The sequence below is a fragment of the Phymastichus coffea genome, unplaced genomic scaffold (genome assembly GCF_024137745.1).
Source record: "Phymastichus coffea isolate CEN01 unplaced genomic scaffold, Cenicafe_Pcof_1.1 PCOF00172, whole genome shotgun sequence".
In the NCBI taxonomy this organism is placed as follows: domain Eukaryota; kingdom Metazoa; phylum Arthropoda; class Insecta; order Hymenoptera; family Eulophidae; genus Phymastichus; species Phymastichus coffea.
In genome coordinates, this window is record NW_026706983.1 from 149,078 (window position 1) to 166,281 (window position 17,204).

General features: G+C 36.5%; 2 protein-coding genes across 4 annotated transcripts; both read left to right on the plus strand.

The window, feature by feature from the left end:
- Positions 1-545: 545 nt before the first annotated feature.
- LOC131673309 (RANBP2-like and GRIP domain-containing protein 5/6) lies at positions 546-14,508 on the plus strand. Of its 2 annotated transcripts, none has more exons than XM_058951211.1 (32): positions 546-804; positions 1,086-1,308; positions 1,377-1,553; positions 1,622-1,931; positions 2,037-2,344; positions 2,423-2,520; positions 2,596-2,713; positions 2,784-3,002; positions 3,103-3,223; positions 3,298-3,457; positions 3,539-3,699; positions 3,773-3,923; positions 3,987-4,230; positions 4,300-4,502; positions 4,565-4,815; positions 4,884-5,285; positions 5,504-5,853; positions 5,931-6,459; positions 6,542-6,801; positions 6,865-7,022; positions 7,099-7,281; positions 7,371-7,949; positions 8,030-8,539; positions 8,620-8,880; positions 8,967-9,309; positions 9,987-10,604; positions 10,698-11,009; positions 11,101-11,337; positions 11,728-12,087; positions 13,221-13,522; positions 13,700-13,825; positions 13,906-14,508. In XM_058951211.1, exons 1-32 carry the CDS (start codon positions 733-735, stop codon positions 13,942-13,944), a joined length of 8,385 nt encoding a protein of 2,794 aa, XP_058807194.1. In that variant the 5' UTR covers positions 546-732; the 3' UTR covers positions 13,945-14,508. The 2 variants fall into 2 exon arrangements, with proteins under 2 accessions (XP_058807194.1, XP_058807193.1); XM_058951210.1 differs by having other exon boundaries at positions 9,987-10,613; positions 13,906-14,507.
- Positions 14,509-14,842: 334 nt separating this feature from the next.
- Positions 14,843-17,181, plus strand: LOC131673356 (3-ketoacyl-CoA thiolase, mitochondrial). Of its 2 annotated transcripts, none has more exons than XM_058951277.1 (8): positions 14,843-14,949; positions 15,345-15,511; positions 15,589-15,720; positions 15,793-16,057; positions 16,129-16,304; positions 16,389-16,589; positions 16,649-16,803; positions 16,866-17,181. In XM_058951277.1, exons 1-8 carry the CDS (start codon positions 14,931-14,933, stop codon positions 16,948-16,950), a joined length of 1,200 nt encoding a protein of 399 aa, XP_058807260.1. In that variant the 5' UTR covers positions 14,843-14,930; the 3' UTR covers positions 16,951-17,181. The 2 variants fall into 2 exon arrangements, with proteins under 2 accessions (XP_058807260.1, XP_058807261.1); XM_058951278.1 differs by having other exon boundaries at positions 16,673-16,803.
- Positions 17,182-17,204: the final 23 nt, after the last annotated feature.

Genomic DNA, 17,204 nt, shown 5'->3' on the forward strand with positions numbered 1-17,204 from the left:
TGGGATTCCATATGTAGTTTCCCACGTGGGATCCCACGTGAATATTCGCAACCAGAGCTTCAATTATTAATAAAAATATACAACTTTTACTTTCCATTTTATTTTGTAATTACCATAAATTATAGAAATCTAAATTTGTTGTAATTATTATTAACTATAATTGCAGTACACGAATAAAAATATTCCCATATTGCTAAATAGTATGCTTGACAATGTTATATTACTTTGTCTTTAAAATAGATAAATATTAGGCATTAAAAAACAAAAAATTTATGAGGATAGAGATATATTAACTCTAAAAATAGCTAAAGAATATATTAATGAAGTAGATGAGATTCATATAATATCCTGATGATAACATTTCCCTAGTTTTTTTATGACTATAGTTTTTTACATGACTGATACGATAAACAAAATTTTTTCGCAACCGTAAGTTTTATGACCGTCAAGAAAACGAACTTACATGCACCATGATACCTGCGCGCGCACCTCATATTCGTATCTAACGGCTACATAGTAATGGGCCGCTACCGAACAGCGAAATATATCAGTCTGGTGTGGTGGCCGCGCGTCTTGTGCCAAGAAAAGGCGGGCTCTGAGGAAATAGCAAGTTATGCTGAAGAACTGATTTTCCTATATAACCTCAAGGCTACCGGTCTCAAAGTCTCCAATTAACACACACACGTATATCGCTCACAGACCAAAGGTTGCTTGCTCTTCTTCCCGGCGAGGATGTTGCGCACCAAGAAGGACGTTGACCGACACGTGCAGGACATCTTTCGCAAGCTTCCCAATGAACACGAGGTACGAGCTATCGTGTAACTGCTCTCGTTCAACCAACTCGACGAGTTTATTTTGATTCGTGTGCCTTAGCCCGCTTTCTTGGAATGCCTTACTCGCGGCGAGACCTTTCCGATTTCGCGATAATCAACGCGAAGCTCCATATCATCGAGCGATTTCATCTGACGCGATTGAAATGTTTCCGTCATTTGCTGTAATTGCTGTAAATCCTAACCTAGCAATCGTTTTCGTGACACTTGTTCCCGCCGTAGTGTCTATTTAATTTGTCATTTTTTGTTTTGTAGAGAACCTTAAGATGTTACAAAATAGCGGAGCTCTACTTCCACGTCGGCGACTATGAGTCTGCCAGACGCTACCTCTCGCAATACGTGGAGGTACGCAAGGAAGCAAAAGCACACAAACTCATGGGTCAAATTCTCGAAGCCTTAGGTAACAAGGAGAATGCCTTGGTACAGTATAAACACGCTTTCGAGCTTGATGGCAGGCAAGAAGATCTCATACTTAAAGGTATATTGATTTTGTAGTTTGTGCTATGGAGACCAATTTGTTATTTAATTTATGATTTTGCTCAACAGTGTGTGAACTAATGGCTGACTACGATATTGAAATTGATGTGAATAGAGCAAAGTATTGGATAGAGAGGGCAGACAAACTGTTTCCAAAAAACAAGATAGTTTTTCAATTGAAGGAGAAGATTCTATCGATAGAGCGACCTACCAACAATACTGAAGACCTTGAGAACCTTATCAAAGGTGAATAAAAAATTATTCTTATCATTCGTTCAGTTACAAGATAAAGTTCATTCTTGTTTTTTTTACAGCTGAATTATCAGTGAGACCAACAGATGTTCAACTGCGAGTAAAACTCTTGAAACATTACATGGAAAAGAATAAAATGGACGATGCTTACAAGCATGCAGTTGACGTTGAACGAACTAATATTCATAGAAACAATCTCATTTGGTATCAAGTTTTATGCGAATTGTTCCTCAAATGTAAGAACAATAAACAATCAAATTGGTCATTCTGGATATCTTATATATCAGCTTTAGAGCACTGTGCAGCTCTGGCTCTCAAAGAACAAGGGAGCTTAGTTAAAAAGTCATCTGAAGCCATGCAAGCAGTATATAAGTAAGTTTGAGACATCATTTACAAAATCATTTAATATCTAAATGATGATATTAACTAATAAAATATTTCAAATTATAATATTAACTGTAAAATTTTCGATTACAGCTTTGATCAGCATTTGACAGAAGCCAAAGCCCAGAGTTTGTCTAGCTATCAGTCACTTACAGAGAGCATATTCATGCATATGTGGGGTCAATTACATTTTCACATGGCTTGTCTGTTGCTACAAAATACTCAGCGAGATCAGAGTAGTTGGAGTGAAGCAGCAAGGTTGTCTGCACCTCTATTGCTAACAGCAGTGCACATTAAACCTATTGATCTTACGGCATCTTGGGCTATGCAAGCTGATAGCTCAATCAAGAGCCAACTACAAATTTGGTATCGTGAGGGATCATATCGTTGTAGCCAAGCAGGTGAGTAGACATTTGCAAATTTTGTAGTTTTGATTTTTAGTAGCATAAGTAAACTGGTTATAACTTAATTGTTTACAGGACACGTTCTTCGGGATTACTCTAGAGGCAATCAAAAGAAACTCATCAGTGATATTGAGAAGTTTTGTATTGGTTCTTGGAGAGAAAGGATCTATCAGGTCTTTTTAGTATTTTTATCTCAATTTAAACCTTGAACAAATGTATTTTTATCAAACAATTTCTATGTTTTTCAGAGGATATTTGTTGGTAAAATATATCAAAAAGTTCGTAGCTCGTACTTCACAAATAATAATGGACTATATCCTCCATTAAGACTTATCTCCAACAATGAATTGAAAAGATTTGATGAAGGTAAGCTGCATTGGAAATTGGAATTTTTTTGATTGAAGAATACCATTAAAGTTCTATTTTTTTCTTCCAGTTGCTGAAGAAGTTTGGCCATATTCTTTACATCATCAAATTTGGCCTGCAGTCAAGATTCGAAACAGTAATAGTTTGTACTCAAATAAACAAGAAGGACTCCAACCAAACTTGTCTTCACATCTGTTTCCGGAACTGCAGTTCTCTGTTTACAACCTTAATCAAGCTTCATCAGTAACTCTCAGCCGTCTTGATATTGATGCTTTCTTAAATGCTGCTGGTAAGTTATTTATAATTACATTTTAATCCCTGTATAATCAAAAGTACATTTCAATGCCCTGTATAATTAAAATTTTATAAAAGTACCTGCATTTTTACAGCATTGTGCGCTTGTGCTTTCATAGAAGAGCAGCAACACAATAAACTTTCAAGCCCTGATCGATTACCAACTCTACCTGCTGATTTGATTAATCCTTATTGCACCCCAGATCAAGAAAAATGGTATGTCAATGTTCTAAAAAGTGAAGTATGTATATATATAATTATTAAACGTTTCCACGAATTCGAAATAATAGGTGGTCGGCAGCATACAAAATGTATAAAAAAGAAGTCACTGATGAGACAGGTGATACTAGACAACACTTGCAGCGTGGATTAGAAGTTGTTCGTTGTATCGGCAATCACGGCTTGCACCCGACAATTTTAGTTCATCTAGCCAGAGTGTTCAGTTACAGAGTAAGTTTTATTCTAGATCAGTTATTTACTGAAAAATTAATTTCGCTGTAATCTTTGCACTAAAATAATTTTTTGTTCCAGGCAAAACAACTAAGGGATAAGAATACTGAAAGTGGCGATATTGCTGTTTTAGAGGCACGTTCCGAAATGTACTGGTCGGCTGCTGTGCCTCTACTTGAAAGACTGCTTGAAAGTAACCAAACGATTCGTTTGTCCAATCAAAAACTATTTGAATATGTTGGGTAAGGATATAAAATGATTTTAATTTTGACAGAACTTCAATACATTCAATGTAAACGTAAATTTCATTAATAGCAAAGAGATGAACAACATGGAACGAACGCACGCAATAGAGGAAGGTAAATTATTACTGGCTCAAAAACTGATCAAGGACAAATTTTACGAGCAGGCCGTAGATGCTCTGAAAGCCCTGAAATGCCCGGAAGCGTCATTTGAGCAGGGAAAGGCATGTGTCATAAACTTATAGTTATTTTTTTATTCTGTTATTTAATTATAATCTTGTTTACAGATTTACAAGATTTTAGCTGATGAGCTTATTGATAGTATACCAAAGGAAAGCGTAACCTCTGAAATTCGATCTCAACATGGAACACTTTTGACAAAGGCTAAAAATTGTTTCTACCTCACTTTGGATCGTTTACGTGGACCTGATGTTGATCCCAAACATCCATTAAATTCCGAGCTCTGCTCTTACATAACTTTAATAGAAAATGAACTGAAGAGGGTCGAGCCTGATAATGTTTACAATGATCGTGCGTATTTGATATTTATTTTGTTTTGAAAAATTAAAGAATTTACTTAATTTTTAAATAATTTCACAGGTAACCGAAATGATTGTGACGATTACTCTGGAGAAAGTTACTCCTCTGCACACAGTGACGAGCATCCGATCGGCACGAATTCTTTGTATCCACAACTGAACAACTCCGTAATGCACACACCATTAAGAAATGTCCGGCGTACTCCAAAACAGTCGAGCACTCCTCGTCATCACGATAATCATGATAGCATTCGTATGCGTAATGTAAGTACTAAAATTACGAAATAGTCGATGAAATTCTTACATGCATGTACTTATAATTATAGGAGGCACGACCCAGTCCCGAACGGCTCGACGCGCAAATCCGACAACTCGTTCATGCGATCGAAGGTCTTAAAGAACAAAATCGCGAGCAGCACAGGGGTATGATGTCGAAACTCGACGAGCTTATCAAAATCAATTCTAAAAAGGAAAGTCAAAAGCCACGCCCTGTCCAACCACCACCACCACTACCACCTGTGAGCAATCACAATGTGGACGATGATCTTTATCAGTTGTATAATGACGAAGAGTTCAGGTAAGGTATTTTTTAAATTATTTTTTTAGTAACAGCATCGTTAACTTTTTCACATTTAACTTCCTCAGTAAAGAGTGGGCAAACTACAGCAATGTGACACTCCCCACATCAGGTCGCACTCCTAACTTTCCACCGAATATATTTACTCAAGCTCAACGTCACCCGTACTCTCCGATCGTCTATCCACAACTTCAAGGCTATCCTTATCAAGGTTTACCATTTCCCGATCCAACGGCAGCAATGGCAATGTCGATGTATCCTGCTTCTGCTGCAGCTTACAATCCAATAAATTCGTTGTACAGAGGTGGTCTTGAACAACAGCCTCTCACTTCGATGCAACAGATGAGCGAGAGCCTTTTGCAGCAAGGACTTTATGGACAGAAATTTGGCGAGTACACACAGACTCAGGCGCTACCACCACTGACACAAGTGCAGAACATCGATGCTACCAGAAATGATTCTAAGTTGAGGTGAGTGAGAATCTATTTAAAAATCTTGAACTCTTGCATGAAATAAAAATATGCTAATAGTTTTCCTAAAATAGTTAATTTTACTAATTAATTAAATATGTACTAAATAATTAAAAATTCATAATGTGTTAATTTCATCCTACTACCCATTTACTGACCGCGTTGTGTCTAATATAAACTCAAATCATCACTTTCTTTCAACTTATTTGTCTCCTTAGCTTTAACACAGCAAGTGAGCCACCAAGCGTACCAGAAACTAGTATATTGAAAGAAACTTTAACAAGTACAAATATACCAGCAACAACAACCGCACGTAAAGTTCTACCTGTAAATGTAGTGATAACAACATCGGACACGTTGCCGACGTCAACGTCAAAGTCACCGCCGTGTCTCAGTGTAACTATACCCGCTCATCATCGTCTCGGTAGTAGTGTGCCGAATGATCAAAATACTCCACCACATAGTTATCAAATCTCCATGCCTTCGCAGCCAATGATACCTACAACTGTGATTTTGCCACCTTTGTCCGAGACTATGACCATCACATCACCGGTGATTAAAGCACAAGGTATGGATTCGAAATTTAGATTTTAACATTTGATGTCATTTACAATAAAATAAATTTTGTTTTATTGTATTCAACAGTGGCAGAGAACCAAAACAACAGTATTTTGTCTACTGGCTCTCGTCACAGCTTTTGCTCAGACGTTACAGAAGTAGAGCACGATCCAATTCCCGACTTCGCTCCAATAATTCCATTACCTGATGAAGTACCGGTGACTACCGGCGAAGAGAACGAAGAAGAATTGTACTGCGCACGTGCCAAACTTTTCCGTTTCGTTGACAAAGAATGGAAAGAACGTGGAATTGGTAACGTTAAGTTGCTGAAAAATGCTGAAGGCAAGATTCGCTTGTTGATGCGTCGAGAACAAGTTCACAAGATCTGTGCTAATCACATGCTTCGAAAGGATATGGAACTCACTTCTATGCCCAACAACGATAAAGCTTACATGTGGGTAGCAAATGATTTTGCTGACGAGGAAGTAAGACTAGAAAAGTTGTGCATCAAGTTCAAAACATCCGAGGAAGCTGCCAACTTTAAAAATCAGTTTGATAAAGCTAAGAATAATTTGCCGGAGGAAAGTGCTGTTTCTTCTAAAACTCATATCGTGAGGTGTGTGATAATAACTTTATCTATTTAAAAAGTAATTTTTCTATGACTATTATTATAAATAACAAGTTATTTAATTTTACAGCTCTGAAAAGTCTTCGTCAAAGCAACCATCAAAGTCTGAACCAACACCTTTCAAACCAGCTGAATCGAAGCTTGGTGGATTTACATTTACATCTTCGCCCATCATTCAAAAGCCATCGTCGCCAACGCAGAAAAAAGAGGAAAGCAAGCCCAGTCCATTCGCTAATTTTTCGTTTGTTAAATCAAGCGAGGGTGCACAACCAGCCGCAACCGGATTCAACTTTGGAGCTCCTGCTGCGACACCTGTGTTTAGCCAAGATCGTAAGTTAATCTAAAATTTTTTAATATGTGTATTTGTACTTATTTTGATATGTTGCATTGCAGCAGTAAAAGTTAATTTGCGAAGACCGCATACTGACGTATATACCGAAGTTGTGAAGCCATTGGACAGTGAGGTAATGGTGACACAGATGATTGTCAGCCTTGCACATTATCCTGGTGAAAATAATTCATGGCACGAAATGGGTGCTGGAATCATGAAGGTACGACTATTATCATATTTTCATTTTACATTGTCATAAAACTGTATGTACGTAACTTTTAATTTTTCGTTATCAGGTGTTGTCTGACAAGATATCCGGAAAGCTTCGTCTCTTGATGAACAACCATCAGCAGACAAAAACTCTGCACAACCAGCTAATAACTCCGACACTTGTATTTAATCTGAAAGACGATTCTATCAACTGGACTAGTGTAGATCTCAAAGAAAAATACTTGGCTCGCTTTTATGATTTTACTCTGGTAACAACTCAATACTGTAGTACAAACCTTCAATCTACACAAAATATACAAATCTAAACCATTTTAATCAATCATTTATCATCTGATAGGCATCAGTCTTCCATTTCCATTTAATGGACGCAATAGGAAAAACTTCAAAACCATCCACAAACTCCGTGTCAAGCGTTCAAAAACCTCTGTCAGAGCTTTTCAAACCAGCAACTGGTTCATGGGAATGCAACGACTGTTACACTCGTAACACAGCTGGTGCAACAAAATGTATCGCTTGTGATAATCCAGATTCTGGTGTTCCAACTCCTTCAGCAGTTCCTCCTTCATCGACAAACACTACTAAATCTTTGTCGGAGATGTTCAAACCAGCCGTAGGATCGTGGGAATGCAAGGACTGCTATACTCGTAATAATGCCGCTGATACTGCATGCGTCGCATGCCAAGCACCAGCTCCTGGTGTACCAGCTACTCTACCATCAGAAATGTTCAAACCTGCATCGACTTCTTGGAGTTGTAAGGGTTGTAAAATTACTAATAATCAGTCCAGTCAGTATTGCGTTGCCTGTGATATGCCACAAGATCCGTCAATGCCACCAAAACCAAAGGCTAGTGGAGGCTTTATGATAGGTTTTGGAGCTACAAGCGCTAATCCAACCTTCACGTTTGGCATGCCTCAGGTGAAATATAAATAAATATTTATTTTATCTTCTTTTTTATACGAGAAACTTAGTAAACGTAATAATGATTATTTTTACAGAATCAAACAACTCCATCCAAAGAAAGCACAGGTTTCAACTTCAGTTTCTCGAAATCAAGTGAAAAGGCCGTTTCTTCCCCGATTTCCATATTCGGTAGTAATAAGACGACAACGCCAAACACTTCAGGTTTCCTTTTTGGCACACAGCCACCAACTACGCCACCAAGCAGTAGCGGAGGTGAATTCACTTTCGGCTCACCTGGCAAATCATTTGACTTCCAATTCCAAGCTAAGTCGCCACCTATAAAGTCACCTGAACGCCCAGAAACCAGCGACGATGAACAGGTTGAAGAGTCGGATGATGTGTACTTTGCTCCGGTTATTCCACTACCGGATAAAGTAGATGTAAAGACTGGTGAAGAAGAGGAAGAAGTAGTTTACAGTCATAGAGCGAAACTGTTTAAGTACGACACATCTATCAAGGAATGGAAGGAGAGAGGTCTTGGAGATATCAAATTACTCAGGCATTCAGATACTAAGAAGCTCAGGCTTGTAATGAGAAGAGAACAGGTGAGATTTTTGACTTTTTTCAAATTTATGAAAATTAATAATTCGGTAGTATGGTAAAAATTAATCGGTCAATTTTTCAGGTACTTAAAATCTGCTTGAATCACGCTGTGACTGCCAACTTAGAAATCACTCCAAAGGATGACAAGACGTGGATGTGGACTGCAGGCGACTATAGTGAAGGTGAAATTGAATATCTGCAATTTGCTTGTCGTTTCAAGAATTCCGAAATAGCTGAGGAGTTCAAAGCGGCCATCGATAACGCTTTCAAGCGTGACAGTGACATTACACCAGTTAGCAAACCAAAACCTATTGCTAAGAGTAGCTCTTTGTCTGATATTGAGGTAAGTATTTAGAATTCTGTCCGAGTAACAGTGTTTAGAATTCTGTCGGAGTAACAGTGAATTCGAACATAATGCTGTTTTTACAGGTTGTCTACGAGATAAAAGTAACGCCTGAAGAAAAAGCAGCAGCGTTGAAACTTCAACTTCCAGAGAATTTCTATGCTTACAAATATAAAGATGATTGCCCAGGTTGTCGAGGATGCAGAGAATCGGACGAACCACTGTTTAAGTCCGCAGAAAGGAAACCAATCGTTGTAAAGGCCAACGATGCTACTCTGTCATCTACAACGGTCAACGCTATGAATAACATTCCTAGCAAACCGGCTATTACCACGGCGTCGACTGCTGGTTCAGGTACGAAGACCACGTTTGGAAGTGCAGCTAATCCACCAATATTTGGTAGTACTGCTAGCACGGTTGATGATCCAGGTACGTTTTAAAAATTATAATTTTTTTTATATATGATCGGTAATAAGTTGTTAAGTTTTGTTCGACCCAACAATGGACCCCTTGCAAACTTCATATAGAATGGAATAAAGACATAAGTAGATAAAAATTAAAAGCAACTGTGAGAAATGAGATAATAAGATAAAGATGGTTTTTTGGTCAACAATAAACGCGCGAGGTTAAGATTTGAAAGTCGACAGTCGGTTGTCAGGTTCGTCTGCTGTCTTAACGGGGCTCTTTTATTTGGTGCATGTAAAAAATGGGCTCTACTCGGAGTAAATTAGTCGTAACGCCAAAAAATGACGCCAATAAGAACGACGGTAACGTGGATCTTTTTGAAAAATTGGTAGACAAAATGGAAGCGATTTTCCGCGAGTCAGTCAAGTTAAAGCGCGAGAACATCGATTTGAAAAACATGATTTTGCAATCGAAGGATAATGAGCACAGAAGCGGCGACGAATTGATGAATTCATTGAAAGATTTGCAGGAGAGATTAGAAAAACTAGAGTGTAATTTTGAAAAACACTTTTACGATGCGGGGAGAAAGGAATGCAGTTGGAATAAGTTAATGCAAGGTCGAGGTTACAAAAACAAAAACACACGAGTGCACGCTTGTAGATGAACTGTTCATTCATGAATTTCAATTTTTGTGACTGCAGGTAAATCAACAGGTTTCGTGTTTGGTCAGTCAACAGCAACGAAATCGGCTGAGACGGGACTTGAGAATTTGAAAATCTGCAGCCCATCCGTTCCTGTCACGATTACTACTTCACTACCATCAACAAACGTCTTTGGTAGTTTTGGTCCATCTCAAAAGTCCATGTTCGGCGGTACGCAATTCCCGCAGACTATTGCTACGACAACTACGAGTAGTATATTTGGTGCACAACCAGCTGTAACTACTGCTAGCGGTATATTCAGTGCGCAACCAGCTATTACCAATGCGAGTACAGGCAATATCTTTGGTAGTTGTAAACCAGCATTTGGCGGTGGCGACAACAAACCAGTATTCGGTGACAGTAAACCTATGTTTGGTGGCGTCGATAGTAAACCGGTATTCGGTGGCTTGGACAGTAAGTCCTCAGTAGTGAATCTTTTTGGTTCAAATAAACCACCGTCTGCGAATATCTTCGGGGGCGGAGCATCTACTACGGCAACTAATGCTGCAGCAAACTCAATCTTTGGTCAGAATATGACTAGTGGTTCGATCTTTGGTGGACAGTCGAATTCTACACCAACTTTCGGTTCGCTTGCCGCGCAGTCGAACAACCAAACAAGTACTCCATGTAAATTATTTTATCGTAGTTTTACTTTTTATTTATAAATGATAAATACTGACGAACAATTTTTCTTATTTCATAAACGAATAGCATTCGGTACACAAGCCGTAACACCTCCGGCAACGACCAGTTCTTCGCTATTCAGTGAAACGACTAACCAGTTTACGTCGAAATCAAGCTTCGGCAACAACGCTACCCCCGCTGTTGGTTTGTTCAGTAGTACAGCAGCTTCTGAGGGCGGCAATATTTTCGGTGCCAAAACTACACCAACTACCACAGCAACCACTACAGCGTCAAAAGAAAGTGGTAAGGAGGGTGTGAGTTTCTTGCCGACAGATAGTTCGTTGTCCTTCTCGGCTTTGGCCGCTAACACTGCTGAACAGCAACCTGCTTTCAAGACAGGTGAGCATTTTATTTAATAATAATAAATAAAATAATACGCCAAATCATGCAATCACTTGATTGAAAAACTCTCAACTATTAATTGTTTTAGATCCAAATTTCACATTTGAGGGAGCAGGAGCTTCAGTTTTTGGACAAAAGACAGCATTAAAAACCGCAACTAAGAAAGCCTCAACGAAAACAACGCCAAACAAATCTAAGAATGACGATGATGAGGATGGTGAAGAGGAAGACGATAATGGAGAAGAACATGATCCACATTTTGAGCCTATCATTCCATTGCCAGATGCTATTGAAGTTCGAACTGGTGAAGAAGATGAAGAAAAAGGTAAGAGATTAGGATTTTAAGCAGTATAAATGATTTTTATATAGAAATGCATTTTTTTCTTTAAAAATAATCCGCTTCAAGCAATTAAAATATACATACAATATCTTATTTAAAACTTTTAAAATCACCCCTCATTCCCGTGTAGTTAAACAAAATAATCGTGCGATTATGCTTATTCTATGCTTCGTCGAAACATACGTAAGAATGACGACGCAACGTGAAATTCCATGTAGAAGTTACTCTTCTGCCGATCAAACTTTCGGCTGCACCCTAGCAAAGGATCTTATGGATTGGTTGGACGATTCATGTCCTTTCGAATCCTTAATTTTTCGAGTTTAAATTCATCATTTATGAATTATTGTTCAACGAAACATTCAATCGTGTTCACAGTGTTTTGCCAGCGCGCCAAGCTCTTCAGATACGACCAAAACACGAAAGAGTGGAAAGAGCGTGGAGTCGGTGAGATGAAACTGCTGCATCATCCAGAGCATGGCACTTATCGCTTGCTCCTCCGTCGTGAGCAAGTGCACAAGATCGTGTGTAACATGGCTTTGAACTCGGAGATGAAGTTCCTCACTTTAAACTCTTCCGATAAGGCGTGGATGTGGTTCGGCATGAATTATGCTGAACCCGAAAACGCTGAAGTCGAACAGTTAGCTGTGAGATTCAAGTCACCAGAGTTGGCTGCTAAATTCAAAGATGCTGTCGACAAGGCGCAAAAGGCCATCGCTGAGAGAAGCAGCTCGCAAGGTAGCTAGATTTTTAGCTTGTGACCAGTGCATGTGTCTACACTTTTCGGTAGGATTAGTTATAAAAAAAATGACGACAGATTCAGTCCCACTACGTTTCGTCGAATTTTGATTTCCTTTCAGTTATTATTTTCGAGAGATTTTGAATTTTTTTTAACTCGATACACTGACGTCGCGGAAATACAGCTTGATCTATACCATTGTTCAGGCTTCTTTTTCTCTTATTGTATCTAATGATCACATTTAAATTGCACTGATTTTTAGTGAATACTATCTATAAGAGTAATAAAGTGATCTGTTTGAATTTTAATTCAAATCATCGTTTTTACATTAATTTTTATACTGACTTATTGAGTACAAAACAAGAAAAGTGATCTATCATTCTAATCACAATAGCTTTAATACTGTTATAGATAATTGATTAGTAGACGATTAAAAAATATTTTCTTGAGATATCCAATGACAATCCGAAATGGTTTTGTTTAAACAACACGTTCCTTTGCTGGTAATAGATTATAAATTGTTGTATAATTTCGAAAAAAAACGTGAGACGTTGTAATGAAATTTTTTTGTATATGCAAATCGAACAGTTTGCTCATTTTTCTTCCATGTAAACGTTTCACATAAATTGGTATGATTAACTGTATAAAACAAATGTAAGTACTTTTGTAACTATCCTTGATTTACGCTATTTTCTTATTCTATTTAAACAAAAGACTTATTTGGCAATTTAAGTTTATTATAATAAGCTTGTAACGAAATCCATACTCAAAACTTGTACTTGGAAAAACTTTCATTTTAATATAATATAAATAAAAATTATTTAAATATAACAAATTTGTTTCATTGTTGCAAAATTTTACTTTTATTGATGATTTTTTATCATTCACTAAAGAAATCATAATTTTTTATTTGAAAGTATAAAAAAAATTATTTAATATATCAAGACAGATTTCTCAGTAGAGACTATTAAGGTAAGTATCTTCCATACGTTGCCCTTTCGTTTCATCAAATAATGTGAACGAGCAACACTTAAATTCGGAAGCTACGGTTAGACGAATGTTGTGTGATAAGCTAAAATAATTGATTTTCAACGAATTTATTGATTTAATACGTTAAATTCTTTAATTTCAGACTCGACTGGAAGGTACGACGATGGCCAGCCAGAAGATGACTATGACGATGATTACGAAGGTGACGAGTACGCTGATGAAGACGATGAGGAAGACGAAGAGGATGAAGACAACATGACCATGTTTGAAAAACAAGTCACTTTGTTCGTACGAAATGAGAGCGAAAATACTTGGGATAACCGCGGTACAGCCAATCTTAAAGTCATCTACGACTCGGATATCTTTGGCGCGAGAATCGTTATAGAAAGTGAAGCCAAGGAGATCGTTAGCGAGACTGTCATTAGCATGGATACCACGATGAAGGTAAGTTCGTTAAAGCAACACGATTGTTAAACGATATATTTGTCCTTATGCTTAAATAAAAAAGTCATAAATAGTTCATTTTTTAAGAAGTTATGTAAATTTTTTTCATATTGAAATAGATTTCAGGAAGTACTCTAACGTGAAAATGTTACCACATAAAACTTTTTTGTGTTTTAGTGCGAAGATACAGAGTGCGAGTGGGCAGCTATCGATTATGCATTAGAGCCACCTATCAGGCGCTCCTTGAAAACTGTTTTCGCGACATCAATGACTGCTCAGGAGATGTATCACGCCTTCGAAGAAGTACGTTCTATATGCTATTAATCATTTAACTATAAATATGCCGTGTACGATACAAATTAATCGTTAAATTTTGTTTCCAGGGACAAGAATGTGCCACAAATGCCGACATTCGAGAGTGAATTGTCAGCTAGTTTTCTCTACCTAAACAAAAAATAATATGTACAATGAATTTGTAACAGAAACATCTTTCTAGATTAGTAGTGTATAAAGTATCTAACTAGCGCTTCTATTTGAAAGAATAAGAAAAAAGACGGGTCGAACAATCAATTCTTAAAAGCAGGTCTTTTCATCGATGCGACAACTCTTGTTATAAACTTTGATTTCCGGTCGTCTATTTTTTAATACTACCATCTCGCATAATTATTATAGTTATTGTAAATGAAAAAAAAGAGAACACGAGAGTAGTGCAAGACTTTTTAGAAACGAGCAATTTTTTTTAATAATCTTGCGACGATATGCCCGCAATTTCGCTAATCAATGTTAGTTCTAAACAAACGATTAGCCGACTGTTTTAGCGTAAATTGGCTTGTGATAATGATTATTATTATTATTATTATTATTATAAACCGAATTTTATTTATGGTAGAATTAAAATGAGACACGACTGTACCCAAATTTACGTACTTTAATTTGTAATTTTTTTTCTTATGTTAAGGATAAGATACATTTTCATGAATATATTCAAATAAAAAGAAAGTAATTCATAAGTTATATTAGTGACTTACACTTGGTTTTTTTTTTGATAATTCTACTTCAATCCTCAATATCTATTTTTTTAAGTAAGAAATTTATTATTATTATATTTTGTTCATGTCTTAAGCATGATGTAATAAATTTGATTAATTAAATATATTTTTCTTAGTACAAAAGAATCACCGATGCAATATAAAAAATCATGATGACTTTGCATTTCAATCCGGTTGTCCCTACCACTACAACCACACGATTACGGACTTTGACCTGTGAGTATAGAGCTGTGTGTACGTATACAATATATACTAGTCTACTTGTTGCCGCCATCATTTGCCGGAACGTGTCTGTACAGTCGGACGTATTTATTTTATACTCATTTCTCTAGATCGTTGTGTACATTTAATTATAAATAATGACTTCCCTCACAAAAGGTACGTAAAATTAATAACACGAGAAATGTTTTTATTTAAAATATATTGCGGAACTTGTCAATATTGAATGGGAAGTAAGATTTAGAAGCATTTGAGTGATATTCTTAAGTTCATATTTCAAGGTCATTTAAAATAATTTTTTAATAAACATATCTTGCTTCTTACGATTAAAAGTGTACATGGAATTTTCCAATATTTTGTCGCTGCGCATCGAATGTTAATTATATTGCACAAATTAAATTTTAAAAACTAGTATGTTTAATAACTATAGTAATTAGTTTTGATGTGAAGTTTTATAGTTTCTCAGTTATTTCCAAATAGTATTTTGGATCAACTAAGTATAATCTCAATTGCTATGCAATACTATAAAAATATAATTTTTTATTATTTTGAAGGAATTTTCATTGTTGCTGCAAAACGTACACCTTATGGAAAAATGGGTGGAGCTTTTGTTAACAAGAGCATAACAGATTTATCTGTAGTCGCTGCTAATGCAGCTCTCAAATCTGCTAATCTTAATCCTGAGCTAATAGATAATGTAGTGTTTGGAAATGTATTTCCAGTAAGTAAGAAAAGAAATATTGATTCTATTTACCAAACAAAATGACAAGTAGTCAATTCTTAATATTTATTTTATAGCTTTCTTCTGCTGATGGAGCATTTCTTGCTAGACATGTTCTATTGAAATGTGGTATTCCTATAGAAAAACCAGCTTTAGGTGTCAACAGACTGTGTGGATCTGGTTTCCAATCTATCGTTACTGGTGCGCAAGTATGTAGACATTTTTCAATAAATTTCAGTAAAACAAGTTGAATTATTTGTCTCACATTTCCCTGGTTACAGAGTCTTATGATAGGAGAATCTAAAATAGTCATGACTGGAGGAGCTGAGAACATGAGCCAGATTCCATTTGCAGTTCGGAATGTACGTTTTGGTACAGCTCTGGGTGTGGATTACAAATTTGAAGATGTTATGTGGTCTGGATTGCTAGATAGTCACTGTGGTCTTCCTATGGGTATGACAGCTGAGAAACTTGGTGCTCAATTCAATCTTACAAGAGAGGAAGTTGACAAGTTTGGTCTTTCTAGTCAGCAAAGATGGAAGGCTGGTAAGTGCATTTAGGATAAATTATTTTTTTGACTTATATTTTCATAATAAAATAATTGAATTATTTTGCAGCTAATGATGCTGGTTATTTCAAGGCTGAAATGGCACCTGTTACACTCAAGTTAAAGAAGCAAGAAGTGACTATGGAAGTTGATGAGCATCCTAGACCTCAAGCGAAAATTGAGGACTTTACAAAACTGCCCTCCATATTCAAAAAAGATGGTTTGGTGACTGCTGGAACTGCGTCTGTAAGATACATTAAATATACTTTCTAATTTTTCAATCAAAATAAAGAAAGAATAAAATTTAAGTAAAATATTTTTCTATTTTAGGGTATTTGCGATGGAGCTGGTGTAGTTATTTTAGCTAGTGAAGAAGCTATCAAGACTCATGGACTAAAGCCTTTGGCGCGTTTGGTTGGTTTTAGTACTGTTGGTGTTGATCCAAGTATTATGGGAATTGGACCATCTCCAGCAATCAAAAACTTGCTCAAGGTTACTGGTAAAACGTTGAATGACATTGAATTGGTTGAGGTAAGATATACCGTACATTCTTTGAATATTTCAACAAAAATAATATTACTTTTTCATAGATTAATGAAGCCTTTGGAGCACAGACTTTAGCTTGTGCCAAGGATTTGCAATTAGATCTCAACAAACTTAATGTGAATGGTGGTGCTATCGCTCTTGGACATCCCGTTGGAGCTTCTGGTTCTCGAATTACGTCTCACCTTGTTCATGAGCTGAGGTATTTATCTAATAATTTTATTCATTTGTCACTTTACAATCTTTTAATTTTTTTAATCACAGAAGAAGGAATGCTGGAAAACTTGGAATTGGATCAGCTTGCATTGGTGGAGGTCAAGGTATCGCCGTCATGGTTGAAGCTTTGTAAACAACGAGAAAATTACGTTAAGTTTTGAACATTTTAGCTTTTATTACATTTTTAATCAATGCAATGAAAAAAGTTTGTGATAAGAATCGATAATCATATGTTTTAAACAAAACAATTTTATCAAAATTTGTACAGACATGCGTAAATAAGTTCTATTTTTATACACATGTTAAAATATTTTATAAGAATTAATACAAGAATATACATCACTGAATTTTTAAGAAAAAAGAATGGCGTATAAGGTTTTTAATTTT

Coding starts and splice junctions, on each gene's coding strand:
- LOC131673309 (XM_058951210.1), top strand. CDS start 733: ATGTTGCGCACCAAGAAGGACGTTGACCGACACGTGCAGGACATCTTT. Junction 7,023..7,098: donor TGGGTGCTGGAATCATGAAG/GTACGACTATTA, acceptor TTTCGTTATCAG/GTGTTGTCTGACAAGATATC. Junction 11,010..11,100: donor GCAACCTGCTTTCAAGACAG/GTGAGCATTTTA, acceptor TAATTGTTTTAG/ATCCAAATTTCACATTTGAG.
- LOC131673356 (XM_058951277.1), top strand. Junction 15,512..15,588: donor TGTTTGGAAATGTATTTCCA/GTAAGTAAGAAA, acceptor TTTATTTTATAG/CTTTCTTCTGCTGATGGAGC. Junction 16,305..16,388: donor TGACTGCTGGAACTGCGTCT/GTAAGATACATT, acceptor TTTCTATTTTAG/GGTATTTGCGATGGAGCTGG.